This window comes from Monodon monoceros, unplaced genomic scaffold (assembly GCF_005190385.1).
Source record: "Monodon monoceros isolate NGI ecotype Baffin Bay Population unplaced genomic scaffold, NGI_Narwhal_1 Super_Scaffold_13, whole genome shotgun sequence".
In the NCBI taxonomy this organism is placed as follows: domain Eukaryota; kingdom Metazoa; phylum Chordata; class Mammalia; order Artiodactyla; family Monodontidae; genus Monodon; species Monodon monoceros.
In genome coordinates, this window is record NW_021703769.1 from 21,365,826 (window position 1) to 21,381,732 (window position 15,907).

The following is a 15,907-nucleotide window of genomic DNA, read 5'->3' on the forward strand; positions in this document are numbered from 1 at the left end:
AAAATTTAAAAAGAAAATAAAGCTGAAGGACTAATGATCTAAGTACAAACCTTAGTTCAAAAAATTTAAGATTCTGAACTTATTTATGAAACAGAAACAGACTCATAGGCATAGAGAACAGACTTGTGGTTGCCGAGGGGGAGGAGGGGTGGGGGAGGGATGGGTTGGGAGTTGGGGATTAGCAGAAGCTCACTATTATATATAGGATGGATAAACAAGGTCCGACTGTATAGCACAGGGAACAATCATTTTGCTGTACACCAGAAACTAACACAACATTGTAAATCAACTATATTTCAATAAAAAATAAATTAAAAAAAATTTAAGATTCTATAGGTTACATTCGTTGTGAATTCATTAAATCCCATATGGACAGTGGAACAGATCGAAGTGGACTGTATCAGTCAGGGACCTGTGATTGTCTCCTGAACAGAGGCAGCTCAAGGGTGGGCAGAGCACGGGCTGTGGAGTCAGACCTCGCTTTGAATGCCGGCTCCGTGCGTACTGGTCCCAGGGCCTTGCACAAGTTACTTACTCTCTGGGACCTCTCTTTTGGCTTCAGTAAACCGGGGATAATGATGCCAGCAGGGCTGCTGTGCAGGTTAGAGAGAACGGACGTAAAGTGAGTGCACATAGCAGCTGTTTGATACATGGTCGCTATTATAATTACAGAAAAGTGAAATTAAAAAATAACTAAATCCATATGTGACTGTAGGGCAACTCTGATTCTGTAATGGGCCCTGGAGCAGGCTCAAGATGCCTCCCTGGGGAATGCTTACCTCATGGTGATAACAGGCACACCGTCCATCTTCCCGCCAGGCTGGACGTGAGCACCGAGAGGGTAGGGCCTGCCTCACTCACTGCTCCGTCACCAGCCCAATCCGGGGTGATACAGGTGCCATCTTAATACGAGTTCCCCTGGGGCGCTGCCTGGGATGGCGAACAGTTTCTCCTGGCATGTCAACTCTGGCCAGACGGTAGTGGCCGCCTGGAGCCCTGTCCCTGGGGGCTCACTGAGCAGCCAGAGCTGCTCTGACTGAATGGTGGCCACGGGCACAGCACAGAGCATGCGGTGTCCCTCGCAGCTGGCCTGCTGACCCTGGCTAAACACTTCATTCTAAGTCGGCTGTCCTCCCACTCCTCACTCAACGAGGACTCTATGCTCTGTGACAGAATAAAAACACACTAAAGGACCGCTGACTTCTGTAGAGGAGGAGACCAGCTTTCTCACAGTCCCTGTAAAAGGGGTGAGACTGCAATTCTGAAGCCACAGACATGTGAGGGAAGGACAAAAGAAATCACCAAATGGGTATTATTACCCCCACTCTGCAGATGAAGGAAGTGAGATTCAAGAAGGTGAAGTCACTTATCCAAACTGCCACAGCTGGTAAACAATGCAGCTGGATTTGGACGCCCTGTCTACTCTAAAGTGGTAGCTCTCACCCTGACACTAGGAACCACCTGGGGGCTTAGGACAGTACCAGGACCTGGGCCTCACTGAACATTCCGATTTCATCATTCTGGGGTAGGGCTCAACACTGATATGTATTTTTAAGCCCCCTTCCAACCAGAGTGACTCTGACATGTGGCCGGGGTTCAGACCGCTGCTCTGAGGACTGTATGCTCTGCGGGCCGCCTCGCAGTGCCAGGAAGCCCTCCCCAGGGTGCTTTTGCACGAGCCACGTACCTCGTGTTACATGCCCAGGCTCTTCGTGTCAGGGCCGGAAGCCCCAGAGAGGTCCCCAGTCCATGCCTTCCCCTTCCCAGCTGCAGATGGGCAGCCTCACCGCAACCCCCCGGGCAGCCACAGTGGCCACTTTATCACTCATCTGCTCTCAGAGCCTCAGTTTCCTCACTGGAAGGGGGAGGCCAACCACTAAGCTTCCTCAGACGCGTTCTGTGAGCACTGCTGGGAAAGGTGTTGGGTAAAGGTTAGAAGGTACAGAGAACACCAGCCCAGGAATACCAAAACTAGCTTTTATTTGTCCAAAAGTCACATCGAGCTCCGTAAAAACTGTTTCTGGGGGAGGCCCAGAGAGAGTCCCTGCTGCCCAGGGCCAGGGGCCGCTAGAAGTTCTCCAGCAAGCCCAGGATGCGCTTCTGCTCGCTGTCCCGGAACTCTGGGCTCCGGCCATCCCCGATGTTCTCCGCATACTCTGGGGAGACAAAGGCAGGGTTAGGCATGAATCTGAGGCGTGGGGTCCTTCGTGGCCGGGTCACATCATGCCTCTCCCTGAACCCCAGCTCCCGTGGGGTGTGTGCTGCTCTAATGCCTCCAGTGGCAGCCACGGTGGCAGTTGTGTGCAAACTCCTTGGTCTTGCATTCAAGGCCCACGGGGGAAAGGGCCCAACTCCCCTGTCCCTGCCCGCATTCCCCTCCTAGCTGCAGCCTTTCTTCACTTAACACACACAGTGGATGCTATTACGGGCAGGTGCTGCCCAGACCCAGTGGTTCTCAGAGCGGGAACCCCAACCAACAGCAGCGACATCACGCAGGAACCTGTTAGAAATGCAGAGCTGGGGACTTCCCCGGCGGGAAGTGGTGAGAACTTGGCACTTTCACTGCCGGGGCCTGGGTTCAATCCCTGGTCGGGGAACTAAGATCTCACAAGCTGCGTGGCGCAGCCAAAAAAAAAGAAATGTAGAGTTGGGGGTCCAATTCAGACCTACTTATTAGGAAGCTCTGAGGACGGGGCCCAGCAGTCTGTGTGAACAAGCCCTCCAGGCGGTGCTCATGCTGCTCACATTTGAGAACCACTATCTGAGGCAACAGGGATAAAGTCCTGATCAAAACAGGACAGGTGAAAATCTCTGCACTTGCGGAGCCTACTTTCTAGTGGGGAAGACAAACCGAAAGGTAAATAAAATATATACGGTGGCTGTCAGAAGGCCTCACAGAGATGGGGGATTTGATTAAAGACCTGAAGCAGGTGTGTGGGGGAATATCTGGGAGCGAGTGGCAGAGGGGCAAGCAGAGCAGGGGCTGAGCCGGGAGTATGCCTGGACCCTCTGCGGTGAGCAAGGAGCTCAGAGCCGGGGAGGGGCGGGGCACAGGTCGTGTCGGGCCACTGTAAGGACTTTGGACTTTCCCCTGAGATGAGAAGTTATAAGAGAGTTTTAAGCAGAGGAATGACATGATTTGACTTTAGCCAGCTCACTCTAGCTGCTGTGTGGAAGATACCCTTAAGGTGGCAAGGGCAGAAGGAAGGAGATGTGATTTGATTGGTGGTTTGGTCCAAGGAGGTCATGGTAGAGGTGAGAAGTCTTCAGATTGTAGATGTATTCTGAAGGTGGATCCAGCAGGATTTACTGAGAGACTGGAAATGGGGCGTGAGAGAAAGAGATGTGGATAGTGAAGTTGCTAAGAAATACGACAGGGTAGTGGAGAGGGTGACAGGGAGCTTGGAATCCCTCCAGGGAATAAGGGGAACAGGTGTCTGCACCACCAAGGAGGGGGGCTGGGGTACAGTCCACTGACATGAGATTGAAACAAATGGGTGTTTTTTGGAAAGAGGGAGGGAGAAAGAATGGTCTAGAGACGCCCAGGAGGAGTGTGGAAGGCCCCTCCTCCGTCTCCAGTGGTAAAAGGCATGTGGGAGAAAGTAGGTACCACTTGAGAGGATCCATCCCCGGTAGAGACAGTTTTAGTTAGAGCAGGAAGATAAAGGAAATACGCCTAAAGAGGATGGGAATACAGGACATGATGTTGATGACAGAACATAGTCAAAGAGTTGTAAGGTGGGTAAACATACGGTCCCGTTTCCCCTGTTATCCCAACAGAGTACTTAACACACCTCCATTTTATTCTCAGAAGTGTCCTGGCCCCCCCAGATTATGTGGTCAGCTGGTTTTAGGAGGCGGGAAGGGGTGCGATATGGCACAGAAATGATGTGTGGAGCTTAGGGATGAGAGTGCAGGGCCTGTGTGGTGAGTGGGGCCCTGGGTTTCCTGTGGTGGCTCCCAGAGCACAGTGGACGGGGACGGGGGACGGAGAGCCAAATCCTCTGTGTGCTGACCGTGCCCTGCCCCCGCCCTCAGACAGGAGATGGTGCAACACTGTGGGCTGTGTTTGTATCCTGACTCTGACTCACAATCCTAGGTGGCCTTGCGTGGTCTCCCCCTCAGCAAATGCATGTAAAGAACCTGTAATAACAGATGTTCAAGATACGCTAGCTCCCTGCCTGAGCCTGCTTTGCTCAGGCCAGCAACATCTCTCTCGGGGAAACACCACACATCCTTCAAGGACACCTTCTCCGCAAAGCCCCGCCCGCTCACCTCTGACTCCTGTTCCTGTCCTCAGGCCTCTGTCTCCACCGCAGGCCTGACTTCTAGATCATCTTCTACTTGTCCCCTCTCTCCCTCTAGACTGACAGCTTCATGAAGGTAGGGGCTTTCGCCTTACTTTCAGCTAAATTCCCAGCAGAGCTTGGCTGAGAGCCAACTACCAGTCTGGTGCTGTGAATAAGCTCTCAAAGCAGTGGCTCAGGAATGAGTGCCTGCGGGTCTGCCCCCAGCTCCCTGCCTGGGGTGGCCTGAAATGGAACAATAGAAAACTCTCTTGCAAGAGGCTTCTGCATAATAAAACATCTGCTCATCCAAATCAGACAAAGAGTGGGGAAAGGGAAGAAAGCCTGCAAACCCTCCCCTACCTCCCATCCCCCACCATGATGGAGAAATACCTTGCCCCTGCCACTTCTTCATTTTTCCTCCATCCTCTTTATTACTTTGGACATGTGCCGGAAAACGGGACTTGGGATTCAGACATGTGCCAGCTGTGTGTCTCTCCCTGGAAATCATCCTCTTCTGTTAGGCCCATCCATCACCTCCAACAGCAAACGGCTGTGATCCCTTCTATTAAGTCTCCTTAAAGGGAGGGCTGGGGTGATGGGAGAACAGAAACTGGGCTGCGGGAGAAGGTTAGGGGCTGTATGTAAGTGGTATCTCTTACTCACATGTGAATGATCTAGTCGCTGCCCCAGGAGAGAGAGAAATGACCATTATAGCATTTAATACCCTCAGAGGCATGGTCTGAAAGCAAGAGTCTTAACGGACTGAACTAACACTGTTCTCCTAATGTATTCTCAGACCCAGGAGAGAGGGAAGTGGAGAAACAGTCTGATCCTTTGGGGCAGTGATTTTTTTCCAAGTAAAGCCAACTTCCCTGGAGGGACCTAATCTCTTTCTAGGGATGCGCAGAGTAGAGGACCAAAGTCTGTATCAATCCCCTGCTGAATCACCCCTCCAAAGGCCTTAGAAAAACACATGCCACCGCTGTACACAGAGCACCCACCCAATGGACAAGTCTCCTCTGTTGCTCCACATGTGGGGAAGGAGGAAACAGTCAGATTACCTGCTCTCTGGAGATGGGCTGTGAAGGAAGTTAGTAGGATCTGGAAGAGGGGCTATCCTGTACAGAGTGGAATGGGACCTCACATGTGGTGAACACTGTTTACGTGCCAGGCATTTATCTATATTGTCTCATATAATCTTTGCAGCAATCCTATAAGGCAAAGAGCACCATCTCTGTTTAGAGATGAGGAAACTGATGCATATTAGAGAACTGAAGCAACCTGCCCAAGTCTAGGATGGTAGAGGAACTGATATTCAAACCAAGAACATGTGTCAGGAGTGAAAAAGGCACGTCAAAAGCCATGGGGGTGGGGCTGGGGAGCCGGTCCCCAAAGTGGCATCCTCTTACCTAGGCAGTTATCTTACCCTGCCTGTTCCCCATCCTTTGGGGAAAAAAATCTCCAAAGCAGCCCAGCCGTGGCAGGGCATCTGGCTACAACATCCTCATAAAAGGTAAGGCTCTTCAGTGCTTTGTGACCACCTAGAGGGGTGGGATAGGGAGGGTGAGAGGGAGACGAAAGAGGGAGGAGATATGCGGATATATGTATATGTATAGATGATTCACTTTGTAATAAAGCAGAAACTAACACACCATTGTAAAGCAATTATACTCCAATAAAGATGTTTTAAAAAAAAAAAAAAAAAGGTAAGGCTCTGGAGGGAATGTCCTGGAGTAAAGGGGCCTCAGCAGCCAGAACAGATGTGGAGTGGGCTGCTGGGGCCATGCTCCCTCATGCCAGGTCACTGGGCTGGCAGGCCTCTCAGAAATCTACTGCAACTGCATGGACAAGTGACCGGCCAGGGTCCCGCAGCAAGCCAGCCACAGGGCCAGGCCCACCGGGTCTGACAAGCCCCGAGTGCTCCCCCACTGGCCGTGGCAGCTGGTACCAACTGTGTACCTCACCTCTCACCCTCTACCCCTTACCCCAACTCATTCTTTGTTTCCAGAGTAGAATCCTATTTGGAGCAAACCTTGGTGGCGCCAGCTACCTCTGGTTATTAAAGCTGCTGCAGCAGTTTATAAATATTGAACAGATTCCTCCCAGAGGTCTTGGGAAAGAGTCCTCTTTGTGCGCACACGCGCACACGTGTGTGTGTGTGTGTGTGTGTGTGTGTGTGTGTGTGTAAGAAAGGGAGAGAATGCAGGAAAAAGAGAGATGCCAGATGAAGGGAGAACTTCAGGGTAGGGGAGAGGGAGAGGGGAGACAGGAAGAGCGTGAGTCGGGCTGGAGGGTGAGAAAGACGGTGTACACATAGACTCCCTTCTCGACTTCCCCAGCATTTTCAAATGCTCTTACAATAAAGGCTTTGATGGAGATCAAAAACAGGCAGCAGTGCTGAATGCATAAATATTAAAGCAAACTTTAGACAGCAGGTTTACTATTCAGACATGGAATACAAGCTGTTCTGTTTTTGGTAAGAGGAAGAGGGAGGGACACCCGGGCTGGAGGATGGGGAAGGACTGTCTTTGAGGACGGAGACTGGGACCAACGCTCACAAGCCTGGTTCAGATCCCTGGACCTTAAGCCTTAAACACTCACCCTTGAAAAAGTGCAGGAGGAAGGGTGAGTGGGGAGAAGAGGAACGCCAATATTTTTACACTGAAAACCCTTGAAGACATAGAAATAATCATAAAATAGAAACTGGGAAAGTAAAATCCTTGAGGTCTAACAGAGAGTCCTTAAGGACAAGGATGAGTGTGGAGGGACTAATGTCACTTCTCTAGGAGGAGGATGTTGTGCTGGGGCTGCAACTGGGGATATAAGCTTCATCAGAGATCTGATTAAAATGAAACCTACTTAAAGGAGGAGGAGAAGGAAACTTACCCTTTGCTTACAGCGCTAACAGGGTCACATCCCTATAGACCATTTTCCCACAGACCTTTCAGCTGCTTGAAAAAGCACCACCTACCCCTTCCACCCCCACCAGGCCCTGAGGAGTATGGCCTGGGTGCTGGTCCATGGGCTTTCCTGCCAGCACCGGTGAAAGGATTAGGCCAAGGAAGGGAAGGAAGGAACCTGCATTTACTGAGCAAATATTCTGTCTCAGGCCCCCAACTGCATCTCAACCTCAGCCTTCCTTGGAGCAGTATTCACTTTCGGTTTGTTTCTTACAGAGGAATAAAGGAAGGCTCAAACCGGTTATCTACTAACTTACCCCAAGTTACAGAGAGCCAGAATTCTTGCTGGCCTGTGCCTCTCAGCTCTGCTTATTCCTGTGTGAGCTGGGATGTGAATCACAACGGTGACGGTAGCTACCATTATCAGGCACTTATTACGTGCCAACATGTAGGCACTTTACCTGCAGCACCTCATCTAATTCCCACAGCAACCTTTTGAGGCAGATTACCCTCATTTTACAGACACTGTGGCTTAGGGAGAGGGCAAGTAGCTGCCTAAGGTTAAACAGCCCCTCCGGGGTCCTTTCCTGCCTCCCAGCCCTAGAGGCCATAGCAGCCATGGCCTGGTGCAAGTCACACACATCAACGTGTCACCGGAAGAGAAACCCTATCAGCTTCTGCGGCTTTCAAATCACAGAGGCAAAGCTCAGCTTACCAAGAGCTGAAATCAATATGAAAATACATGTTTATGAGCTTCTGAGAGAAGACTTCAAGCCATAAAGAACACAAGCAAATCAAAGGGCCGGGAGCCAATCTCTGAAAGCATTCTGAAGTCTTTGGCTCAGTCTTTTCGCCACCAGTGACAAGAGTTTTGAGTCAGTAATCCTCTAAGCTTTCCTCTGCCAAACAGCCCAGCACCACCTGATCTTCCAACAACTTTCACCAGTGACTAAAGCATCCAGGAGACTCACCAGAGGCTTTCATGCTAACCCCTGGCACAAGTATTTATACGAAGAAGTATTCCCAGGTCACAGTGCCTACTCCATATCCAAGGAGAGAACCACTCAGTGTACCTCTGCATCTGCATATGGAGGTCCTTCACAGGCTTCAGGAAGCCGTCTCCTTACTTACAGTCATCAACCTCCCAGGAACGGAATATACAAGGGTGGTTGCCAGGGGCTGGGGGAGGAGGGAATGGGGAGTAAGTGTTTCCTGGGTACAGAGTTTCAGTTTTGCAAGATGAAAATAAGTTCTATGGACAGGGGGTGGTGATAGCTGCAATGGTTAAAATGGTAACTCCTGTGCATATTTTAGCACAATTAAAAAAAAAAACCCCAAGCACCTCCTCCTCTGTGCAGCCTCTCTGGATCTTCAAGCTCCTTTTTAATCTGCAGCAGAATTAACCATGCTTTCTTGAGTCTCGCTCCACATCTTAGCACTGACTTCCATCTGCTTTGTGTTGTGCTTATTTATTTCACATGTGATGGCACTGAACTGCCCTGGGGACAGGGCCTCCTAAGTGTCTCACTCATCTAAGGAGCCCACCTAGTGCCCTGTGATGCCAGTGGGTACTCTGTAAAGGTGGATGCCCTGAATTTTCTTTCTTAAAATGCAGTAGGAGTGTATCAGCCAATTGGTACAGTTAGAGCTCTCCTTTCTGCCAGATGGAAGACCGACTGAGTCTGGATCCAGTTTCCAGCATTAATAGTGACTTGGGTAACATCCCTTAACCTTAACCACAAGTCTTGGTTACCTTATCTGCAAAATGGAGACTGTAATCCTGCTTTTAGGACCGTCGTGAGAACCAGAGAACATACATTAAAAGCCTGGCACAGAGGACGTGCTCAGGAGAGACCACTCTACCTACTGGTCCCGGATTTCTGGAACAGCACAAAGAAGCCTGAAGCACCACCTCAGCAGTACCCTCAATAAGCATTAGCTGAGCCCCTTCTCTGCGCCAGGCGTGGGCCAGGCACCAGAAGGTAAAAGCCAGGACGACTGTCACTGCCCTTTCAGAGCGCGTGGTCCTTCTCTGGCACAGAGACCACCGTCCCCTAGGCGGGCACCAGAGGCCTTAGGCCAGAGCTGCTGCCAGTTCAGGGAAAGCTGGACTTTGGGAGCACTGAGTAAGCAGTCTGCAAACCAAGGGACTTTAATGAGCCATCAATTTTTCCCAGCTCTCTTGGCACCCCCAACAGAAAAGGAAGGAGGCAGATCGTGAGAAAGGGGACTGAAATATAACGGGAAGGGTCCCCTGCCGGGCTTGCCTCATCAGCGTTTTCCTGGGACCTCAAGGGATACGTCAGCTGCCCTCCTGCCGGCAAAACTTAGGACATATATAGGACGTAAAATCAAAGAAAGAAGCTTGCATCTAGTTAGCACGTTAAAAAAAAAAAAAAAGGAAGCAACTCAAACTGAAAAACAAAATTAAAATCAAAGAGGACAGACTGATGAGCTGGCTTTCTTTGTGAGGCTTTGTTTTTTCGTGCATTGTGATGGAATGAAGGGTGCAGGCAGGAGGGGGAGGGCGTGAAGGCTTTTAATAGGTGGGCCTGAACAGAGCCCAGATGCCACCCCTATCCAGCCCTGCGGTAGCCTCACCCCTTTTCAACCTCAGCACTGCTCGGAGCTTGCTCACTGCACCACTTTCAGGGGCTGCTGAGAGGCAGCCTGTGGCACAGCTCCACCGCCCAACACCGCAGGCAGATGGGCTTCCTGGGGCCAGCATGAGCCCTTTATTATAACCTTAACCTTCCATCTGGAGAGAACACTTTCTTTTGTTTGTTTTCAGTGGTCAGCGTCCTGTGAGGACTTCTTTGACCTGGGCAATGACATCTAATTTCCTGGCTTTAAATATCACCTCCATACTACTGACTTCAAATTGTCCAAACAAGCACCTCTCCCGCCCCAATGAGAATGTCTACTCTCTGCTGGCCAACAAAGGGATGCAGGTGCTACCCGTAACCCAAACTCACCGTGTACCCAACAGAACTCGAGAGACTTGCCCAGCAATACTCCCAACCCCACCCAATGCTCCAGCTTCTCTCACCCCTGCTTGGCCTCCACTGATGTGGCAGAGTCCGTATGAAGGCCACTGATGTCCTGTGTTGGACCTTTGCTCCTTCTGCCTGGGACGTGCCTTTCCCTCTGGGACACCATTCCCAGTCCTGGGACCAGCCTCTCCTCCCCTGGGATTCCTTGGTATGGCCTGTGCCTCCATTACTGCCCCCTTATCACTCCCTTAACGCTGTTCACAACTTTAACACAGCACCTAGCACATCATAGTTAGTTTCGAGTATCTCTCCCAGCTAGACCATGAACCCTCAAGAATAGGGATCTTGCTTATTTATTCTTCCTTGTATCTCTAGTACTGGATACAGAGCGTGGCACCCGGCAGTGCCAGCTGAGTAGTTGTTGGAGTGTGTATTTCACTTAGCTTGGCTATGGCTGGTCATTTCTACATCTATGTTCCCCAGGAGACGCTAAGCTCCATAAGGGCAGGTGCTGTGTGACACCTTAGTAGCACAGTATTAGCACTGTGCCGAGCCCTGAGGAGAGCCGCAGTAAACGTTTGCCAATTTAAATTCACGCAAGGGTAGGGTTTAATTCAACAATGTTTAAAATATTCACCGGGTGTCCATTATGTGCCTGGCATTGCTCTAGGTGCTGAGGAGACACGGAGAACGAGCCAATGTCCCTACGTCACGGAGCTTACATTTTAATGTATGAGACACACAAACCAAGGAAACAAAGACATAAATAAAAGTAATTACAGACTGTGATAAGGGCTAGGAAGGAAATAAACTGGGTGCTATGATGGGAAATAACACATGGAGAGAAGTGGATTGATTCAGGATGGAGACTGGAGGCAGACGTGGCAGCTTTACTAATGGATTGGCTGTGAAGGGTGATGGCGAGAGAGCTGAAGGGCCGGACCTGGGTCTGGGAGGAGGGATCTGAGAGTCTGGACAGAGCGGGAAAAGAAAGCAACACGGGAGAGGAACAAGAGTGGTGGGAATGAACACAGCATCTGTGCAGGCTGCTCACCTGCTCACCTGCCCAGACAATCAACAAATGTCTATTCAGCACCCAGTATGCACCCAGTGCTCTAACAGGCACTTGGGGAATAAACTGGGATCTGAGGGAGACAGAGGCTGGCTCACAGCAACTGAAAATCCTGAATAACCTCAGGTATATGTGTTAGGATCTCTGAAAGAAAAGCATCCACCTACTACGTGTCAGCACCTGTTAAAAACACTTTTCCTTTCTCAGATCACTGTTTTGATCACAGGAATGGAGGTGCAGGGAGAAGCCTAAATGCAGGAGAGTAGAGCTGAGAGTAATAAAAAGTTCTAATTGAACATGTGGGCGTTGAAAGTAAATGCCATTTAAAGGCTGGGGTTGCAAATCACCACAGCTGCACATTAGGGAGGAGGTGGCATGACACTCTGAGCAGTAACTCATGTGAATGTGACACTGAGAAAGAGGGAGCACCCATGATGCCACTGTGGAAGATGCTAGGCCAGGCTCATGAACAAGTTCCCCCTTTCCTCTTTCTGAGGGAGAAGACAATAAATTCCAATGCCTTGAAGGCTCCATCTACAAAATGGGCACGACGGATTTACCATCCCCACCCTCCTGGGAGGGCTGTGCTGATCGTGTGATTTCCAGTCCTGTTTTCACTCACACTGTTCCTTTGTTTTGGAATGTCTAAGACCCAGCTCAATGTCACTGTTCCCACAAGGCTTCCCATGGGGTTTTCGCCGTGCCTCACTTACAAGGCTGCTAACGGTAATCATCACCATAACAGTGCGTAATGCTCACGATAGCTAACATTTGCCAAGAACTTATTGAGATTTTCCATACATCATCTCAGTTAATCCTTTTACCTAGTCTATGAGGTCCCAGAGCAGTTGGATACCTTGCCCAAGGTATCACAGTAAACAGCAGAGCCAGGATTCTGTTTCAGGAGCCAGATCCCAGAGCCCATGGCTCTTAACTTCTCTTCACTTTATTATATGTATCAGTTATCTCCACATTTCATCTCCCACATGTAACAGGAGTTATAAGCCACTTACAGGCAAACCCTCTGAGTAAATCTAGCCTAATCTCTCATCTTAGAAGTGCGCAGGACAAGGATCAGAGAGAGAGAGATGATGTGCCTGCAGTTACGTCCATCACGACTCTCTCTCTGAACTCTGCCATTATCAGTACTGTAAAAGCCAATACAGGCTTCCAGCCGCCATGTGTGTTAGTCTGTGCTAAGTGGCTCGAGGGTGGAACTGCACCACTGAGCTGATTGAGAGCATGCTCACCGACTGGAGGCCCCTTGGGAGCCACTCCAGCTGAGTCAGGCCCAGCCAAAGATACAACAGCATTTGACAGACCCGTTGGGGTAGGTGAAGGAAATTCGCCCAAGCACTTTCTGTGTGCCAGGCAATACACTGGATGCTATCATGTAAGTATCTTGTGAACCTTTGCAAAATTTCTTCTAGATCATGCTCACACAGCTGGCGGAAGGCAGAGCTAGCACTGGAAAGCAGGCATGCTTTTTCTACTACACCACACTGCCTCAGATTCACTTCCTTCTGCCTTAATTCCAGGTAGTTCTTGTTAGTTCCTTGTTTTTTTCCCCTAAGAAAGCAATTTCCTTCCGCTACATGCAGCTTGGAACTAGATTTTTTTCTTTATTTCTTGTTTGGTGTTTTTTTGTTTTGTTTTTAAATTTCCAACACCTAGTGCTCCTTGTTTGTTATGTGTTTTTAAAATTCTGGAACTAGAGGGTTAGAGGCAGAGAATAACTAGGTTAGTCTCCGGTATTCTGACAAGATGACCTGGACACACTCTGAACTGGACAACACACTTAAGCCTTCAGTGCAGAGGATGTTATGCACCAAATTCCAGGGATATTGACAGAGACAGAAAGCATCGTCTAATTTCCCTGGAGCCCCAGACACAAGCAACGTGCAACTCACCCTTGATGATGTGCCTGACAATTTTGATGGAGCTTCCACGCATGTTTAGGATTTGGTGAACCCTCTGGCGAATCTAATAAGGAAGGGGAAGAGTGGAAAGAGAAAGAAAAAGCATCATTTGCCCTGGTAGACATCAGAATACGTCATTTTGAAAGTATTCACCTCACCCCCATCCCTAAAAGAGAGGGCCCACATAGAGTGAAGGAATTCAAGGAGAGTGTGATTCACTCCATTCTACCTAAGCAGGTGGCAAGCAAGGAGTCAGGGAAGGAAGGGCCCATCCAGGGGCAGCCCCCTCCTACCTGGGGCACATTGGCATTGCAGATCTCTGCCATGATGTAGCAGATGTGCTGGAGAACAAAAAGCCCTGCATCCAAGCGCCGGAGGTAGAACTCATCCTCAATGTCATTGTCTATGATTTCTCCACGCCGCACCATGTCCTAGAAATGAATGAACGTTTGGGAATACAAGCCACACAGTGAGTGAAGGAGGAAAGAATAGGTTTCTAGTCCACCCATAATACACAGAAGAGTAGTAATTACAACTACGGCAACAAAAGAAAACCACTCTGCCTCGATTTGCCTCCTGCTTCTCCCATTACTCTAAAGTATCTTATGTTCTCTTGTTGGTCCAGGGAGTCAAGATTAAAGTCCATTTTTCCTATACAGTTACTCAGGGCCAAAATGATCTCATCAACATATTCAACCTGAAAAAATAAGCTGATGGGGACACAAATCTATTCATCTGCTTCTACTCATTCTTTACTCTTTCGTTCCAGCCTCCATAAATAACCTCTCTACAGACATACTTAACTCTCCTTCCCTTCCAAATCAAGTTAACCTAGGGAAGAGAGCTGCTTTCTCTACAATTCTGTCTTGGTATCCTGGTGATGGCACAGGTACCCAATCTGTGTGTCCCTTTTGGCTTACATTTTGTTAGATGCAAAATGCTGCCCACCTTTCCATTTCATTCCACAAGTTCAATACTCCCTCAAGGCCAAAGTCCTAATGAGTGATGGGAGTCTCTTTCCTAAACTTTTGTAACCCCAGACCTATCAGACTTGCTGTCCCCATATCTATTCCTCTCTAGTAGATTCTTTAAAAAAAACAAAAACAGCTTTATTGAGATACAATTGACATACCATACAATTAGTATAGTCAGAGTTGTGTAACCACCATCACAATCATTGTAGAGTATTTTCATTCCCCTCCACCTCCAAAGTCCCTCATCCAGTGGATTATCACCACCTTTGCCAAGAGGGCTCTTCTTCCCAACTCAGGGACTTTAGGGCCTTCCTTCCTAGGGATTCTGGGGTATCTCTCAAGCCAACGCTATTTTTAAGCTACCTCTCCTACAGAGCCTTCCCTGATTACTTAAAGCTAAAAACTCCTCCTTTCCAAAATTCCTGACAGCACCCTTGCAGGTCACTCCATGACACGACCTCTTCTGGCACGTCATATTCACACTGATTTCAGTTATCATCAGCTCCCTGTTTCTATAACTCCCTTTATTTCATGAGGGTGAACTGTGAGCTCTGTGAAAGTGGGGACTGAATTTTGTCTTTACATCCCCAGCTCAGTAAACATCCATGCAGTGAATGAAAGGAAAAAGACATCTCCGTTTTAGGCTGTCAGCTCTCAGGGGTCAGAACTGGATGAGGGACTCATTCTACACAACTAGCGACTGGTCTAAGAAGACAGGTGCTTGAATACATGCTTTTGATGACAACAATCCATTTCTTAATTCCGTCAGTGGTTTTATGGCCATGGTTCCCTCTGACAACTCAGGCTCCTGTCACTGACAGAAGCCCTTGGGACCCTGCTTTCCACTCTCCCAAACTCGAAGGATTTACCACTGTGGTCATCAATCTCCAACCAGCATCCTTCAGAAACTATTTAGATGCAGATAACATGCTTCTTTATTTGCCCAGGGGGCCAGCCTGCAGCTACACAAGGCTACTTTTCATCTCACTCCCAAAGGCCTCTGTCTGAGAGGCAAAAGAGGGTTCTAGATTTGCCAGGCCTTGTACTGCCCAGTAAATCACCACCACTAATTCATAGCTTTGTTTAGTAGCAAATTCCTTGGTAATCTGGTAATAGTGCTAACGTTCATGAGGTAGTCATGGAGCACTAGACTGACGTCCAAGGAGTTTACAAGTAGAAGGGCCTCTTTAGTTTCTCATTTGCTCATAATCATAACTTCCTGCTCCAGAACTCCTAAGTGTTCAGAAGCTGGGGGCCCAGGAAGGAATTACTCTTGACTTTCACTCATGCAAAAAGCATTTGCTGTTAATACTTCACATTTCTATAATGCTGCAGAGTTTAAAGTGTTATTATGTATACGGTCCTTATTACCAAATTTAAAGAGAGCAGGGAAGGGATTATTAATCCCACTGTACAAATTAGAATCCAAGGCACACAGAGGTTAAGTAAGTTGCTCATAATTACCAGTTACTAGAATATGGACTCCCCGGGGGCAGGAATCCTGTCTAATTCACCTCTGAGGTGGAAATGAATAACATGAAGCACAGTGTTCAGATCTGGACCCTGCTAAGTGTCTAGTGGCAAGAACACCTTTCTAAGCATTGAGTTAAGGCAGAAAAGGAATGAAAATGGAGGTAAGGGGATGCCCTGGTCTTAGTCACCAAGAAGCTGACTGTCTATCCGGGAAGGTCACAGTAACACAGAAAATGACCAAAAAGTAAAGGGATACAGTGCGCCCACAAATTTAAAGTAATTACAAG

At 48.8% G+C, this 15,907-nt stretch overlaps 1 protein-coding gene across 2 annotated transcripts in view; it reads right to left on the reverse strand.

Annotated features, from left to right (window-relative positions):
* Positions 1-1,956: 1,956 nt before the first annotated feature.
* The window catches only part of CTNNBL1 (catenin beta like 1), a 167,940-nt gene continuing 153,989 nt past the window's right edge, over positions 1,957-15,907 (reverse strand). For both annotated transcript variants that reach the window (XM_029220175.1, XM_029220176.1), the window contains 3 exons: positions 13,467-13,604; positions 13,165-13,237; positions 1,957-2,156 (listed from right to left, as the gene is read on the reverse strand). In XM_029220175.1, the coding sequence (XP_029076008.1) occupies positions 2,068-2,156; positions 13,165-13,237; positions 13,467-13,604 (300 nt within the window). In that variant the 3' untranslated portion in view covers positions 1,957-2,067. The remainder of the gene's footprint in view (positions 2,157-13,164; positions 13,238-13,466; positions 13,605-15,907) is intronic.